The 18627-nt window shown below is 41.1% G+C and overlaps 2 protein-coding genes across 2 annotated transcripts; one reads left to right on the top strand and one right to left on the bottom strand.

Moving 5' to 3' along the window:
• Positions 1-629: 629 nt before the first annotated feature.
• mogat3b (monoacylglycerol O-acyltransferase 3b) lies at positions 630-3950 on the top strand. The gene is made up of 7 exons (XM_071534917.1): positions 630-711; positions 973-1080; positions 1159-1229; positions 2166-2370; positions 3246-3420; positions 3529-3713; positions 3796-3950. Exons 1-7 carry the CDS (start codon positions 630-632, stop codon positions 3948-3950), a joined length of 981 nt encoding a protein of 326 aa, XP_071391018.1.
• Positions 3951-6462: 2512 nt separating this feature from the next.
• On the bottom strand, positions 6463-17473 carry srrt (serrate RNA effector molecule homolog (Arabidopsis)). The gene is made up of 20 exons (XM_071534920.1): positions 17386-17473; positions 15510-15628; positions 15244-15372; positions 15013-15159; positions 14235-14423; positions 11778-11947; positions 10650-10834; positions 10451-10567; positions 10198-10357; positions 9898-10067; positions 9748-9809; positions 9502-9580; positions 8759-8950; positions 8471-8641; positions 8027-8180; positions 7692-7885; positions 7361-7517; positions 7058-7169; positions 6853-6984; positions 6463-6706 (listed from the first exon to the last, which is right to left on the bottom strand). The coding sequence occupies exons 2-20, from the start codon at positions 15626-15628 to the stop codon at positions 6631-6633; spliced, it is 2715 nt and encodes a 904-aa protein (XP_071391021.1). The 5' UTR covers positions 17386-17473; the 3' UTR covers positions 6463-6630.
• Positions 17474-18627: the final 1154 nt, after the last annotated feature.

Genomic DNA, 18627 nt, shown 5'->3' with positions numbered 1-18627 from the left:
CTTATGACTCAACTTTGTCACTTCTATCTCTGACATTGCTTACTTGTGTGTCAAAGTATGGGGGGGAGTGGATTTGTTATCAGTAGCCCTACTAGAACTGGTCAAAGTGCATACTGCATGTTGTGCTTTTCCTGAACTGGTGATTCTGCATCCATTGAGATCGACTCGGAAATACTACAATAAGGTAAAGACAGACTTATGTTCCGTATTGTGGACTTAAAGGTGGTCTTGAAGTACTCAACGATTTTTAGACAATAATTTCACATCTTTTAAAGTGTTTTGTGATCCCATAAGCGCAGCTGGTAAAGTTAGTTTTATTTGTAAGCAAATTAAATTACTAGTATCTAGGTAAGCCTGTGGGCTTTTTCGTAAGTTGGTCATCTTATTAGGCAACTGCATGTCATGCAAGTTTTTTTCCTTACGGAGAATTTAGGCCACAAGACAAAGTGCAGATTACTAATGCAATCAAACCTTTATCATAGAATATCATTATTATCTCAGATACGGCAACTTTTGAAACTTCTACAGGCATATGTCATTTATCTACACATGACCTTTAATACATGAAATCGCAGCTCAAAATGTTATCAGTGGCTGAAAATTGATGGTACGGCCTGCAGGTTGCTGGAATGAAGCAAGAAAAAACTCAGTGGAAGGAGTTTTTAGAGACTGTCAGTGTTCTGCAATGGGTACTAAGCTTCCTCCTCTTAGGTAAGACTCATCGTACTTACTATGTCTGAGAATGTGTGAATACTATATGTCAAAGGTGCACCTTACACCATTTTGCTATAATTAGAATGGTTCAGCTGTTAATTCACTCCAGAAGCCTTTCACTGCAGGCTGCTGACAGACTGGCTGCCAAGCAACATTATATTAATATTTGCAGTTGCTCTCATTTATCAAATCTCTTGTATCCCATACATGTGGACTCTCTCACTACCACCACGCCATAATCCACATCCCCAACTTCAGGAGTGGCTTGTATTGTGTTGCTGGTGTGTCTTATGTTTACCTCTCTGTGGCCACTCTCCACTGTGTACTTCATATGGCTGGTGAAGGACTGGCAAACCCCTGAAAGAGGTAAATAAATTGCCATCATCAAGCACCGATGATAATATCAGAATTCTGCGTATACAAGTTCACTTCTGTCACCATCAGGGGGCAGGAGAACGGCATTTGTGAGGAACTGGAGCGTATGGAAGCATCTCAGGGACTATTTTCCAATCAAGGTAAAGTGATGACTGGATTTCTGACAGATTCACGTTGCACTTTTTTGACAGTGGGATCAGATTTTGCTTTTATTTTGCCAGATAGTACCTGGTAGAACTTCAGTTTGCCAGGCAAATGGAGATAAGCGATAGGCTTTTGTAATTACATATTGATCAATGATTGCCTGCCCCCCTGTATTGCTGTCACACCCATTTTTAAAAGTGGGGGTGGCAGTGATTCAGTGGGGCTGGTTCCAGGTAAACATTTTGGGACTGTTGAGAATTATTTTAAAACAAACAGTAGGCCCGACCTTATGAGACAGACACACCTTACACAACAGCCTGAATTGGACAAATGGAAAGATACAGATACACACAAAAAACAAAACAGCTAGTTCTTAAGAAGCAAAGATGATGTCTGTGTACAGTTGACAATAGAGGCCCACCTATCCTCTCTCAGATCTTTTCAAAAATCTCCGCTCCACTTTTGCATTTTCCCAAAAAATGCACACCAGCTGTCCTCATCAGCTACAGGAATAAAAGAACCATTATATTGATTGGGGAACAGAGAAAATGTAACAGCCTGTGCTTATTCATTCATTTGTACTCAGGTTCCTTTTAACTGATTTGATAGCAGGCTCACAGTATAAATACTGGTATTTTTTCTGAAACTGATTATTATCTGCTGATGAGTTTTAAAAGTAGGGTTACAGATATGACAATGAATGTGGACTCCTGGAAGACTAGCTGTTACCTTGGTGACAACTAATGGGGATCCTAATAAACTGAACTAAACTGTAGGCAAAAATTATTTTTTTTAATGAGCATTATGTCACAAAGGCTTTCAATTTTCAGAGCCAACATCAACTCTATGTGGCATTTTGCTTTTATCTCTCAGTAAACCAGATATTAATGAACCCTCCTCCTCACTCCTCTCGTCTCAATCTTCTTGCTCAGCTGGTGAAGACAGCAGAGCTGAATCCAAACAAGAACTATGTCTTGGGCTGTCACCCGCATGGCATCATGAGTGCCGGAGCCTTTACCTGTTTCAGCACAGAAAGCTGTGGCTTCACTGAGGCGTTTCCCGGGGTGCGCTCCTCCCTGGCTATACTGGCTGGCCTCTTCAGGATACCACTCTACAGGGAGTACATCATGAGTGCAGGTATCTACAACAAGTTCAAAGGACTGGACTATTCCACCTCTGTGTGATTAGCGGTTTATGGCAGCTGAGAACTGATTAAAGAGTTGTACTGACCCACAATCAAACATATCTAACACTGAAACTTTTATTGGGATAGTGGTGATAACAGTAATGATTCTGGAAATGCATTATCAGTTTTTTAGATTGAAATTAGATTAGACCAAAATGAAAACTACTTTTGATCAGTGTCAACTTTACTATAGATCAACTGCACCCTTTAAAACAGAGCAACCTGGAGCACTGAATACAAACTTGCTTTGGACATTTCAATTAAATAAGTTACACTTGAGGTCTTTAAAAAAAATAATAATAATTTGTCACCACACCAAACTAAAACACTTGAATTCCTATACTTAGGAACAGACATTTAGATTGCATTATTAAAACCAATATGATAAGAAGAGTATTCATTTGCATTAATCAATAATTTAAGTCCAACCTATTACAATCCATATCAATTTACCTCTTCCTTCAGGCACATGTTAACATGCATTGTAAAGTCTCCCTGCCTTGTGTAGCTCCTGCAATCCACTAGAGGTTACTAATTTACTTTCAGTTCATGGACCTTTCTTCTTTATCTGTGACAGAGGAAGGTGTTTGTTTACAGCCTGGACAGAGTACAATAAAAGTAGTATGGGCTTGGTAAAAACTGAAAATTGAAATTGATAAAGAATCAGAGTGGTGCAAAAGGACAAGCATAATGGCAACCTCTAGCAAGACCTACGCCCAGTCACAAACCACCAAGGCATGACTACAAAACCCTGTACTTGCCCCAGGTGAAGCTCTCAGGGTGCCACCTGCCACCTTCTAACTCTCTTCTCTATTTCTCTGACTAGGCCTCTTTCCGGTCAGCAAGCCCAGTCTTGTGCACCTCCTTTCAAAAAGTGGCAAAGGAAATGCAGTGGTGATAGTGATAGGGGGAGCGGCCGAGTCTCTGGCGTCGTCCCCCGGAGTCAACACAGTGGTCATGAGGCAGAGGAAGGGATTTGTCAGGGTGGCCCTTGAGTTTGGGTGAGAACGCATTCAGAAACACAAGAGAGATAACACAAATCAAACGTCATAACATCTAGCAAGCAGAGCAGTACTGGACACAATCATGTAACCTCTGATCCTCCTCAGGGCCGACCTGGTGCCCGTTTACTCATTTGGGGAGAACGAACTGTTCCGCCAGGTGATTTTCTCAGAGGGCAGCATAGGGCGGAAGTTACAGGACCTGTTCAAAAAGATCATGGGTTTCGCCCCTTGTCTGTTTGTTGGTGAGCGCTTGGCATGGCTGCCCTACAGGACTCCCATCACTACTGTTGGTGAGTAGTTTATTATTCTGACAGGCCTAATTTAGATCCCTGTGCCCAACTAATTTTTTTTGTAATATCCCTCTTCTCCCAGTGGGAAGTCCCATCTCTGTGCCAAAGTGTGTTTTACCTACTGAGGAGGAGGTGGACCACTACCACGGCCTTTACATGGAGGCCCTGTCTAAGTTATTCCATGAACACAAGGTCGGCTGTGGACTCTCCGAAAGTCATGAGCTTCGGATCATTTAGACCTTTCACTCCCATATGAACATTGTAAATTACTTTATTTGCCATGCTGCCATCAATGGGACTACTTGAATGAGAGCTTACAGTCTGGACCTGATGTGGTGACGGGTTTGCTTTTAAATATATAGATCCATCAGGTTTCTTGGTTCATAACTTCTGTCTGCATTTGAAAATGTTTAACATGAATATGTGGCTTAAATAATTATTTAGTTGTGCAGCCCATGATTTGGGAATGTTGTTTGCAAAACAGTGAAATGTAGCAATGTTGTGGTATGCTATTGTATGCTATGTGATGCTGACTATGTGATGCTATGTGATGCTGACTATGTGATGCTATGTGATGTTGACTATGTGCGCAGTACGACAAAACATATTTTAAGTGTTCACACAAAACTGCATACCTGTGATAAAAACTAAAACAGAAAATAACTTGTCTCAAAAAATAAATGAACATTCATATGTCAAAACAGGGTTTCTATATTACTTTTTCTTACAGTCAGTGGTAAAAACATTGGGACGGTCAAATAAAATTGTTTTTTCTTGGTGTACTTGAAAATGTGTATTTCAAAACAATAATGAGATGAAGTCTGTGCCACAATGTTTACCTTCCTAGTTTGGTTTGGTTATCCAACCTGCAGAAACAAGGGATTGATGCATTTCTTCAGACTAGTAGCTCAGAGGATGTGGGTCAGCAGCACAGACTGGTTAGGAGGCAAACTCAGTTCAGAACCAGAAGCAATGCTGTTAGCTATGAGAAAAGGGCCAACAAGCGATTTGTACATACACTCAATCAAAGCTTGAGACTATTATTGCTCATCCTACTCACAATGTATGAGGAATTAATCCAGTTTCAGTATGTGGCTCCCCCTCTTACTGGCTACTAGCTTGGTTTACAAAGTGATTGAGGATTCACCCTTATTCACTTGACATTGTCTGAGCTTTGATATAAACTGACGGTCTGTGACAGCTAAACATGAATACGTCTACACTGGATTAAAGCAAAGTTATTCCGGGAATTACGATGGGCTATAACAGTAATGGAAAGTTTGGTTTCCTTAAATTCAAGTTATTTACAGTTGATTAAAATGTGATGAACTCCCAAAATAAACTTGCTGTGCCTCTCCAAGGATTCCAGCAGTTTTGCCAAAACCATGTTCTGGAAGAATTGAACAAGGTTTTCCTTGAAAAGGTCAGTCCCACTCAAATTAACAAATACGTATTTTTGATTATACTTGAGTACATTTCTATAACTACTTCTTCTCATGTAGGATAGACCCTGGGGTACTTTCACAGGAGTTATTTTCTAACAGGGTGCTTTAACTTGATTAACTTAGATTTGTGTAACTTAATGCAGTTTTCTAGCTGGCAGCTGTGCCCAATGTAATGGCCCCAGACAACCACATATGTAATTCTACAATTTACCCACTAGAGGGCGACCACTCCTCACCAGTCAATCCGTGTCGTTTCACTTCGCTTTAGCACAGGGGTCTCATACCATGTGCCATGGAGGGCCGAGACAGTCTGTAGGCTTTCATTCCAACAAAAGATTAGACCAAGTGATTTCACCAGTGCTTTTCTCATAGGAGATGCTGCTGAATGTCACTCGCGACCCCAGGATGTGACTGAATGCAGCTCTGAACACCTGATATGACACAGAAGGGCATGTGGGTCCTGGGGAATGGATGTGTAAAAGAGCAGATGATCTCCCTTCATCAGGACATCCTGCCCTTAAAGTCTGACTGATTGCTTGTTCGTATCATTTGAATACTCTCCTCAGCTTTCCATCACATCAAGCGTTTCACAAAGCCCTACAAGGGGAAAATGTATTCTCTAATTGTGTCTTAAAATAAAGGTATTTTGGCATCTTTAAAACACAAATATACTGTTCTCAGATGTATCTTGTAACAATTTGATTGATTTTTACAAAAGTAATTATTTCAAATACTCATTGGAAATACTTCCCACCTGTCAGAATGAGTGTTGTCTTGATTTGCAAAAAGGGGACAGCTTCTTGGTTCTGTGAGAAAAGGCAAATTCAAGGTGAAAACATCGAAAACACAAAGCAAAATTTCAAAATATTTTTGAGGATTCTCGTTTTGTCACAAGTTCCACTGATCTAAGTTAGTCAACTGGTTTTCTAAAACCATGCAGATTAGAAAAACATTGTGACTGTCACACTGTTTAGTACACTTGTAGCAGTCATTTACAGAAGTGATTCTGCAAAAGTTACCAGCCCACCATGCCATTCTTTTGCCATTCTGCAAAAGTTATCAGCCCACCTTGTAAATTATGACTTTTTGATGCCACATTCCAAGTGCAAGTGATCCACTTAGATATGATCAGTAGTAATACTTCATTTATGAATAAATGGCAGAACACACAAATTTTGTGGTATTTTTGTGGCATCACAAAACTCAAAGTCACACTACCTTTAACATTAAATTCCCCCACCACACACATTGTGTTTTTTCTCTTATAATAAAAAATGAAACATGTATTATTGTAATTAGAACGCAATTTTATTTTGAAGAATCGATTACAGCAGAAGCTTGCGCTAGTTGCACAATAATTGCAAAATATGATACTCAAGAAAAACTGATAAGCCAATCATTACATAAGACAAACAGGACATGACACTGGAAAAGTATGTTGACTAAAATACTGAAAGGATCAAACGAATCTTCTAAAAGAAGTCAACGTCATCTGGTGCGTCCAGGTCACGATACTCAATGATGTTGCGTGGATCACCCCGTGTCATCCTGAGATGGTAGAAGGTGCAGAGAGAAAACACAGACCAGGGAAAGAAGTTTATAAATGATCATGAATCCCCTGCGGTTCAAAATTATCCAAATGGCAGAATATAGGGATAAAAGCACAATTAAGATCACACGTACAATGGGCTCACCTGTTGTTGCGTGGCTTCCCCAGGTAGCCACCTTGTCCCCGGAAGTTGTCATAGTTACCTCGGCCTCCTCCATACTGGTTGGGTGGGTAAGGAGGTCCACCTGATGAAAAAAAAAAAAGGTTGGTAGTCTGACTGACAGAATGTATTCCTATTGCCCATGTGGGGGGAAAAAAGAGTGAAGAGAGGAAGATGTAATGAAGAACACAGTCGGAGCAAAGCCGTACCTCCATAGCCCATTACTGGTGGACGAGGCTGGCCGAAGCCCATCGGTCCCTGGGGAGCTTGAGGGGGAAATGGCATATTAGGAGAAAGCACACCTAGAGAAGAAGAAACAGAAAGAAAGACTATGAGCTCAGATCTTTGTGGGCAAAAGACTAATTAATTATTCAAGCACCGGCACACCATAGTTCTAAGCTTTCAACTTATTTCCTGAGCCAATCATTGTTAAAGAATAAAAATCCTTTGTTTCCAACATCTAAATCTAGTTAGATAGACAAGTTGTGTCCACCTTGTCCTGGGCCTGGTAGGGGGGGTAGTTTCATCTCTGGCAGGGACGGTCTCTTGGCATCCATGAGGAAATTGTTGAAGAATGACACCTCCTTTTTCACTTCCTCAATTTTGTCCCCATGTTTGTTCAAGATGTGTTTGCGCACAAACTCTGGGCCCTGGAAATTTGTTTTGAATGTGTAATATCTTAGCAGCATATAAAGGAATAAGCAACAAAATACTGAATGACTGGTTGCATGCAGTGATAGATAGATATAACTACGGTCTAAAATCACATCACTATATCCTAATGTGTTGCACAAACCCACATACTTGGCTTCACAAGGGCTCACCTTGAATTTCTTGCCACTAAGGGGGCAGAGCCACTTGTCCTTTCCCAGCTCTTGAGTGTTGGCAGACACAAACTTCTCCACCTCTTGCTCAGGATCCTTGCGGCCCATCTTGCCTGCCTCTTCTTCAGACAGTATCTCTTTTAAGCTGAACAAGGGGCTCAGTTTCTCCTCCATCATCTTCTGCCACTGTAGCACTGTGTGCACAAGATAGAGGTTTGATTATATACTTCACCCACCCACACCAAACCCTCTAAGTTAGGGTTGGCTTGTACTCTCTCTCTTCCCAGTGCCAGTTTGTCCTCATTGTACAACACAAACAACAGAAACACACTGACCTTCTCCCTGTGTGATACGGTTGGGAGGGATGGGTCCGCGTACATGGATCATGCCGCAGCGATTGGGCATTTCGTCCTCACTGGGGTATTCACAGGTGTTATAGTAGTCAATGGAATGGACGACGCGCAGATACAAAACCAGGCGGTCCAAAACCTGGAGCAAGGCAGAAAGTAAAGACGACTAAATGTCTACATTTCATTGTTCAACTCCTCTATCACCATGGGCCAGCTGCTACTGCAGCCATCTGAGTGACCAACATAACACATCAATACTACAACATATTAGTGTATCCACATAATTAAATTAAATCATATCACGCTTTCAAATAAAATGCAAAACATAAATTGTTGGCTGAAATGTAATTGTAATAGTTCAGATGGGGAGTCGTTTTCTCAATTGCTGTATGCATTTGTCCAAGGTCGTAACTGCACTAATGAGCAAACCTTGACCAGCTTGTCGTCCCTCTCCACAGTGGTCTCCGTGGGGTTTCCTTCCTTGGTGCCCTCCTCAGGATCCACCCCGCTCACACTGCCCAGGAGCTCCTCCTCCTCGGCGCTCACCTCCTCTATCAGGTAATCAGTGATATTCTTCAGGATGGGGTTCTGAGCTGGCAACTTTTGAATAAAGCAAACCACATGTAAATAAATAATTCAGTGACAGCATAAGTCCTCTGAGAAACATCTGCTCGGATTGTGCGCGCAAATGTATGTACTTGGGAAACAGTACTGCACCTCAGTGCTCTGCCCCTCTTCCTGGGACTTGTGGCTCCACAGGTCCCCTTTCTCATCCAAGGCGTGGATGAGCTTGGCAGCCAGCTTGATGTCATTGCGGAGCACCTGCTTGTGCTGAGTGATGCCGTTAACGTTGCGCACCCTGCGGGCCAGGTCCCTGTTCACCCCTGGTGCCAGTTCACAGTCTCGCAGCTGCAAAGGGCAGAGAAAAGAATAGACCTTTATTAGCCCCATAGGGAATTTTTTATGCTGGGATCATGCTTAATCTGTAATGCATTTGTTTCTGCAAACTGGATGGAGACTTCTAAGCAAGGCTCCTTATACTCAAACATATTGAGGCAAAAAAAAAGGGACAAAACAACGTTAGTCAAAGTTAATGCATACATTATCAGTGGAGTAGAAAAAATCCAACACATGTAAGACCTTCATTGCAACACAATGCATCTGCAACCGAATGATGCAGGGATAACAGGTTCTCTCATCTGAGATGAATGAACTTCCATCGGAGAGGCACAGAGACTCAGTGGTCCATGAAACAAAAAAAAATGTATATAAAGTAGTCATCCATTACATAAAATAAACAGCTCATTAACTCGCCACATAAATTAAAAACAGTTACTCCAGGTCATCTGAGGCTGCAGTGTCATGATTTGCCAATGAGCCCAGTCAAAAACACTGTCTGATATGCATAAATTGCTGCATAATATGCAACCGTGAAAGCTTGCTGAGGTTGACACACTCACTCGAATGTTCTGAAGGTTCCAGCAGACCTCCTTGATGTTGATACTGCGGTCAAACGTCACCCAGCAGCGTCTGAAAAACCTGCACAGCACAAGGTTCATTTAAACTTTGTGCATGTGTAATTCGTAGCTTTACTTCTCCACAACTTGTGACTGACGTTGAATCAATCCCACAAAATGTATGAAATCGTTTTCACACTAAGAAAGTGGAATAAAGAAAAGAAAAGTAGTTTTCAGTAGGGGGCCAACCTGCGCTCTGGGTGGGGGTCAGATAAGCAAACACGCAAGAAGCCAGGATATCGCCGACACAGCTGAGAGAGAGAAAAACAAATGAGCTCTCCAGTGTTCGCAGAGACAATTCTAATACACTCCGAACACTGCTTCCTGAGTCCAACTCACAGCAACAATCTCAGCCTTGGAAATGGTGGGAGCGATGCTCCTCATGAACAGAGAGCAGGTCCTGTGGAGAGGCCGCGGTCTGGGAGCGTCATCCTTGGGCTTCTTCTCTTCTTTCTTATCCTCTTCAACTTCCTCCTTTGGCTTCTCCTCTTTAATCTCTTTGTCAATAGCTGGGAGAAACCAGTTTGGTGGGAACAAGTCAAATAAATGTTGATAACTTACACATCTGCATTATACTCTTTCTGAAAATGAAAATAGACTTCTTCCTATGAATTCCATCACTGCTTTGGCATTTCTCACCTTCCCCGTCCTCTTCCTCCTCATCCTTGTCTTCCATCTCTTCCTTCTTGGCAGGTTTGTCAGAAGAGTTGGAGTTGGAGTCTGAATCCGAGTCAGAGTCACTCTCCGAGGCAGAGGCTTCATCTTCACTGTCTCCACTGTGCTTCCTCTTCCTCCTCAGCTGGTAAATGAGAATATAATGAACAGTAAGGGCTATTTGGTTCATTTCTGCCTCTTGTTAGTAAAGAAGACCACTAGGAGGCATGACACTAACCTTCTTGGGTTCAGACATTTCTTCTTTGGCAGCCTCTTTCTCTGTCTCCTCTTTCTCGGTTTCCCCTTCTGCTGCTCTTGCTGCGCCCCTTTCTGTGCTGGAAGAACTGCTCTCCTCCTGTGGGACAGTTCACTGTCATCAACACAACACAATGAAATATTGACCGTCTGTTGGATATAACAAGAAAGACAAGGCATACCTTCTCATTCTTGTCTTTCTCTGCTGGAGGTTTGCGGTCGCCATCCACGGTTTTGAGATCTTCTCTCTTGGGAGGTTCGATTCCCCCTGAAACAGCTACTGACTTCTCCCGTTCTTCTTCCTCCTCAGATGGCATGTCCAAGATACGAAGATCATGATCTGTCCCTCCTTCCATCTTTATCACAGCTGAAAGCAAGCAAGAGGGTATATGGTTTAGGCTATGACTGATAATTACAGGGGTTTTTTTCCTTTAAAGGTTATCCAATATTCATTGTACATTTCCCACTCACTACGCATTACAATGGCACATGGGTCCATAGTTGATAGTTAGACAATGAAGCGTTTGAATAGCAATAGGGATTCATCTTAAAGGATAATGTTGTTTTGTTTTTCAATTTGTGCCAATCATCTAGGTTGCCCCTCTTTACATTATTCCCGATGCCTTCTGCACACAGTCAGTTTAGTTGGAGATATCAGGGCTCGTTTTCCTCCCCTCAGAAAGGGGAGAAATAGAAAGAAAAAAGCTTCCACAAACTTGAAAATGATTAACCCAAGATAGATAATCCATCACAGTATAACATGAAGCCATAATTTGGTTTTGTCAAAGTTTCTGTTTTACCATCATTTCAGTTTGCCCGATTCAAGTGTTTTCATATCAATGCACACATTACGTTGCTTTCTGTCAATCACCTGACACCCACAGGAAGAAATGAAAGTTTCCACCACAAAAGAATCTTTAAAATCCCTTACTTTACAAACTGTACTGTAACATCCATGTCTTCTTATTTAGGGTGTCTTTGATAACCGGGACAACAATTAATTTCAAGCCAGGTTTGACACCGTAAAGTTTGTATTTAAAACAACGAGAAATGATCTAAATTATATAGAAAATCTAATTATATACGGCAAGTATTGTGAAATGTTTGGTGGAAATGTAAGCTAGACATAGACAGAAGTTAATCAGCTACAACTCTATTCTCTTAAATGATATAATCATAGTATATCCTCTAAATTATATACTCATAGTGTATAATTTAAAATGGACAAAATAGAGACATGAGTAGGAAAAAAGAATATCATCACAGCACAGGCAATTTTGAGTATTATATATCCCCCTGTGAGGCATCACCTGCATCCAGGACCTTGATGATGGCTTGGGCACGTTCAATGTCCAAGGAGACGTTATCAAACCAGCTGTTCTCCATCAGGAATATGTAGACATTCAGACGGTTCTGCAGGGCACTTTGGGCCTCGGCCTTAAGTCGGTTCGCCTCATCTGGGTGGTACTTGGACCTGAACCTGTGTCCGCAGTTAGGGTCCAAAAAAGTGTAGGGAGGGGATGTAGGGGGTTGGGATGGACGGGATGTAAAGGTTAGAGAACAAATGTATATTACATCTATGTTGCATCTGTGGTATAATAAAAATAACACTAAGAACACAGCTTTTTTAACAAAAACATTCAGTTAATATGGTATTTGTTTTACATTCAGGTGTTTTATTCTTTTCTGGGAAGAGTTTAAAAATGCCTGTCCATCAATGAAATTGAATATATCTATCCAGGTGACTATCAAGAGAAGAAGATGTTGATTTCTGCACTTTATATTGCCTAGTCCTTGTGGTAGTGTTAGGTCCTTCAGTGTATGCATGTTTTGTCTTTGTGATTATAGCTGGTTATTGAACACATCAGGAAGCCTGAGGTTAACTTACCAGGAACAAAGCAAAAACACAACAGGGAGACAGATTATGAAATTAAACATTCAAATAATCATAATTTCACATTTCAAAAGATCAATTTTATCATTGAGTGGACTAAAGTTACCTTTTCTTCTGCCAGTTTAATAACAAATAAATACTGAGAAGGGTCTCTTCTGTGAAAATGCGCTCCACTTCACCCCCCTGGTGTGTCTGTATACACACAAATTCGGTTTTGGGATTCGATTTGATCCGAATATAAAAAGAAAATAGGGAGGAAAAAGCATAAAACACAAAAAAAAAAATCTCCATGCGCGGAAGGCTACTTGACTGTCTATCTAAAATCCCTGGTACTGTGTGTCTAAGAGCAACTGCATTGTGCGCAGTGCATGCCCTTGCTGACTAACAACGATTCTCGCGGACGAGTTCCACTTTTTCTCATCTTCAAAAAACGTGTCGTCAAGGTAGTAGTAGGAATGGAGGGAAGAAGGATTGGTTATGTCAAAACAGAAACATTGACAATTTAGTATGATCCCTAGACACACCTGTGAAATAAGTGTAAAAGCATTAACAGGCATCATACATCTATGAATGTTTGCAAAGTTAAAATGACAACTTAAAAAAAAAATCAACCCAAACAGTAAAGAGGTGTTTTCAAGTCACAAATCTGTCTTTCAAAATTCCGAAATTCACATTCAGGCTAAAATCCATTCAAAATCCTGCAATTGACAGAAAAACAAGGTGCATAAAAATGACCAAGCTGGCCATTTACATGTTTATCACAATCTGCAAATACAAGTTGCAACTTGTAATTAAGGGGCTGGTCAGGATGGCCAGATGGTTCCCTATTATATTTTGTTTCCCATTAATAAAAACAAACCTTAACAGAACATGTCCAATCCCATCCAGAAGGTCATACCCCAGCAATATGGAGGTCTTGCATATCTCAATGAGCAGAACTCAAATTGAAACTTGTGATACACACATGTTGTTAATCTTTCAGTTACATGATTGTGAATGGAATTTAGAGCCAAATGTGGTTTTGTTGTGTTAATGTAAAGCAGAATAAAGTTATCAAGCAAAGTTCAAAGGAGGTGAAGGTAGTATGGATGTACTTAATGTTTGACTTGCTGTGCAATCTGTCAATTCGTCAGAGATAACTTAAATTTATTTGAATACTCACAGAAGCCTCTGTGCAAACTGCTGCAACGCATTTCTTTTGTCATATTTGATTCCACAAACAAACAAAATGACGACATATAGACTTCTATGGTTGAATTTGGGTTGATTTTTTTCCTTTAAAAGCAATATGTAACGTAATGTAACACAGATTCTTAGAAACTCTACACTTATCATGGGTCCGGTTCCCGTATGTGGGTGTGGGTGGGACTGTCCTGCTTGGGTCACTTGGTTTCCCCTGCTTTGGACTTGTGCATCTCAAGTGCAACTACAATCAATCACGTTTAGCTCACATTTGCTCTCTAATTTAGTTGAGCTACTCTCACATTTAATCACTGTGATAAGATAAAGGTTTAATAAACTGGCATGGATTTACTGCAGCATTACGTTAACCATTACCTGCAATGCATAAAAAGCCTTGAGTGCATTATATTCCCTTGCCAAGTTTGTTAATACCACCACTAGACTCATCACAGTAATCAAATAAATATGACTGCATTATAAGTACTATGCTACAATATTCAATTAGTGTAATGTCCCATGATGCACCCGCCACAGAACCAGGCCCGACTTATCAGATTGTCATTTTAGAAAAATGTCCAATATCTAAAGTAATAATGATAGTGAAATGAAATTCATATTGTACACCTAAATTAAAGCCTACTACTAATATCTATTATTAGGGCTAACATAGTAAAGGCAATGAGTATCGTACCACTCTTCATCTTTGTGAGCCAAAAAGAAGTCCTGCATCTGCTGTCGGCGGAAGTCAATCTTGTACTCATTGTAGCGTTTGACTGCTTCGGTCTCATCCACAGAATCATCCAAGGAGATCAGGAACTCCTTAAAGCTCTTCATTATTGGAGGGGGAGGACCCAGATCCATGTCATGGATGTTACCGAGCCTAAAGGAGAGAATAACAGGTTAGATGGAATGAGTTTAGGGGTGGAACTTTAGGATTTTGGGCACGGGCCAGCCAGGCTAGTAGCCTTTTTTATATTCTCTACATTAATTTTGATTATACAGTTCTGTAATACTATGTAATAAATTCTATGTAATAAAAGCATCAGCCTTAACTGATCTCTCAATCTAAAACTCCAAGAGTCAAGAGAGTTGGGTTTTGACTTCAACCATAATGTGCCTTTTTATCTACAATGGCAAACAGAGGCAGCTGGTCAATAGAACAATATTTTGGGCCTCTTGCTCACCAGGATGGAATCAAGGGGCTGACCTGTAAATTTGGAGAGAAATAGGAACGGTAATAGTTAAGAAACAAAACATGCAGCAGAGCAACAGCTTTGTCAAGACTGATGCTTAAATACATAAGCTACAGACCTTGCCTCGTAGTGTTTTTTTAAATACAAAATTACATGAATTTTCAACAAACAAAATATCTAATAGTTGCAGCCCTTGCTGTCAAGTTATTCTACATCGCTAAAGAGATGTGAATCAACTTCAAAGCAGCAGCTTATTCCAACCTGATCACCTCTCACCTCGCCTGGATGGGGATGCCATGATGAGGCTGCATGAGGTGCAGGTCAGGGTGGCCCCAGTGCTGCGGTGGGGCATAGCTGGGGCCTCCACCACCACCGTATCCCAAGTCGTATCCCCCATGGTAAGGTTCACCGCCGTGGTCATCCCTGCCCAGTCACAGATAAAAGAGCTTAAACCACAGCAGAGACAAGTTGTAAAGACTAACAGAATAGTGTAGCAGCTGATCTCACCAGTCTCTTCTCATGCGTTTCTGCTGGGGACTCATGTCGTGTCTGGGCGGGGAGAATCTCTCCCTACGACCTCTCTCATAATCCCGGTACTCTCCGCGGCTGCGCCGTTCTCTGCCCCTGTCCCACTCCCTGGCAGATTGGTTCCAAGAAACAAGAACAGTCAAAGCAAACGAAAAGTAAATCACTAAACTCATGCACACTCAGTCAATTTCTACATTTTTGTAATTAGATAGTCCTCTGAACTATCCCACATCTCTATTTCTCACCTGTCATTCCAGTCATCTCTGCGCCTGTCTTCTCTCTCTCTTGAACGATCATAGTCACTTCTCTCTCGTCTGAATTTGTCTCTTCTCCTGCGATCGTATTCATCGTCGCTGTCTGCCATCTCCATGAAGAAACAAGATAGCTAGGTTATAACGGGGTATGGTAATATTGTAAGTTACCTGACTGGGGTCTGGGCTGCCGTCAATCAGAGATAGGTAGCCTTGCTCTGAACTTGCTGGTTCTACTATCAAAGTTTTGTTTACTGGAGGCGACTAGCAGCCAGGATAGTATGCTAGAGAAAGGAGGATGGTCACTTGGTGATCTGTGATGCAAAAATAATGTTAAGAACAGTTTCGTGTGCTGCACTTCATTCTGTGGCAAGAGGGGAATGTCTCTCAATTTACTAATTTACTTGCAGGCTACATGTGCACACAGGGCCCAGCTCGGCATTGTTTGGAATTTTTGATACTCATAGGGGTAGCTTGAATTTGATACGTTTTTAACATTGTGTTTTTCTCAATGGAAACACTACAAACATGTATTAGATTAGAGATGGAATAAATCATCATGGTCTCTATTCTATTTTTGCTTAATAGACAATGTGCTCACCAGAGGGACTGCTTCTGTAGTTTTCTTGGTGCGGAAACCCCAGGAAATCCACAAAATTCTACACACAGGGGCCGCACTCAAGACAATTCAGTTGAATAACTTCACTGTTTATTTACATATTCAAGATGAGTAAGTCTGCTGGTCTCTAAACATCGGCGCCCTGCGAACAGCCCTTCTTACTATCTGTAACAGTATCCCCTGTGCTGTTCTTTTTATTACTTCAGTTGTCTCAATAATTTGAATGCAATGTGTTTGTAAATATCAGGTTTTATAAATGGATATTTTGCAACAAAGGTTATTAAAAGAAGTCTACACGATCCTCTGGGAGAGGTGATAATATAATATTTCCATGGTGGTGATGCCATTTTATCCAGAGAGCCGATTGGCTTTTGATATTGGCTCCAGCAGCCTGAACATAACCTACTCTGGGACAGATATTGTGCAGTTATCATGGAGATAGAAAATGCTGAAAAGCGAACCACCGTCGTCAGACCGAAAATCCACTAATTTTGCTTCGTGAGACAGGCCCCTCGTGTAGCCTGTGGGTGGAACGAATACTCGGCCCTCCATTGCTACTCCTTGATCTAATGGATCAAACTGTTGTGGGTGCAGTCGCATGGAGTTGAGGATAATTACAGAGACATACTCTTAAGGTTGAACAAAACTGGAAGGGTGTCCCACCATCAGGATCCCACCTGAGGTGGCTGTGTCATCAGCTGCCAGCGATACACAGAGAGAGAGGAGGACGGGTTGTGGTTGGTTGTGGGGCGCGTGGGGGTCTTTGTCTTGAATTGAACAGTAACTAGTCTAGCACTTTCATTGCTATCATAGTATTGGAACTAATTGGGACAATGTGACATAATACTACTAATACTAACACTGGCTACTCGACACTAAGGTGACAACATTGTTTTGGTGTAACGTTAGGCTAACAAAGCTACTATGCTATAAGCTAGCAGTGGAGCCTTAAGCACATATTTAAACCCCTTCTAAGAATTGGCCTTTTGACTTTCACTGGGGTTATCCAGTTGTAATTTGTGTCAATAACGTTATATGTTTCTTACAGTATAACACCCCCATCTTTGTCCGGCTATATTTCTAGGTTAATATTAGCTACAGCTAAGCTGGCTATTAGCAAGCAGTTATCTAAAGCATTCTACATGAGAGAACTACTTAACGTTAACTCACCTGCTAGCCACTTTACAATTAATTATATATGTAATAACATATAAACCTTTTAACTTACGTTACTAGCAAACATTTAAATACCTTTCAGCTACTTGTTTGGCTGATTTTCGTGCTTCTTCTCGTTGTCCTTTGGCTCTTCTTCTTTTCTTCTTGCTAGTTTTCGACAGACTATTTTTCTTCTTCTTTAGTTTTGAGGCGGTTGACATCCAACTGTAAGGTGTATTACCGCCACCTACTGGGCTGGAGTGTGGGTAGAGACTTGGAGGCTCTAACTAAATTCTATTTATTAATCCTGTTTCCCTTAAAAAACTAAAAAGTGCTGTGCTGCTCGTAACACTACGAGGCTGCCACCCACAGTTCATTAAAAGAAATAGATCAAGCTAAACGATTAAATCCTCTGACACGCCCGTTAAATGCAAACCATTTAGAGCCCTCCTCTCCATAAGTTTCTGTTTGTCATGTCGACCAAGCAAAGCTTTTAAAGAAAATTAGGAAATTCCCAGATCCTCAACCTCTTATAATAGTTAGAATAGTTCTGCTCTTTGTTTTGCATATTTTTTGCAGACAAAATTATATGAAATACTGTCTTGTGGAGACCACAGTCACAAAGACCACCAGGGTGCTTTCCGATCAGCTTTAGTCCACTATTTATAGCACAATGCCCCAATCTTAGCCTGGTAAGCCTGACTGAGCCTCCTCTATAAGCCCTCATATAAACATCCTTACTTAAGATATAATCCTGGATTGAGTGATCTTTAAAGCTATCAGTGCAGCAGCTGAATCAGTGCACATGGTAATTTTGCTTCCTCAACCCATCATAATGTCCATAATTTGTCCTCTGGTTGGGACAGGCGTTAATGTCACAACTTGTCGACCAACTCACATTGTGGTGATGTCAAAGATACTGCGGGGCAAGATCTCCAACTTGTTTTGGGGACGAAAGGAGGGTTAGGGTTGGTGTGATGTGTCATTCATGGTATCAAGAGCCATGTGGGTGATCTGTTTTCCAGCTAAGGAGTTTGAAATTTGGTCATTCAGAAACACTCATGATTTAGACAGAGGATGGTATCTTTTACACATTATATAATTTTACATAAAACTCCATCTGACGAAGTAACCAGTGGTCAGTTATTTTTGTTACTGTGTGTCTGATGTTACCTGCCTGCACAGCTGTGAGGTGTCCAACCACAAACCTGCATTCAGATCTCTATTCTGTTCGCCCATAAGGTTTGAATTTCTGCATTTGACAAGACAATCCATACATCCATCTTTTTTGTCTCTTACAATCAATTGAGCTGTCCCCCCCTTGGTAACAATACAATA

The sequence above is a fragment of the Centroberyx affinis genome, unplaced genomic scaffold (genome assembly GCF_046629955.1).
Source record: "Centroberyx affinis isolate AG114_WGS23_722 - 3 ecotype Tasmania unplaced genomic scaffold, CSIRO-AGI_Caff_v1 ptg002635l_1, whole genome shotgun sequence".
Lineage (NCBI taxonomy): Eukaryota > Metazoa > Chordata > Actinopteri > Beryciformes > Berycidae > Centroberyx > Centroberyx affinis.
The sequence above is the reverse complement of the archived record's forward strand: the minus strand, read 5'-3'. Positions and strand labels throughout refer to the sequence as shown.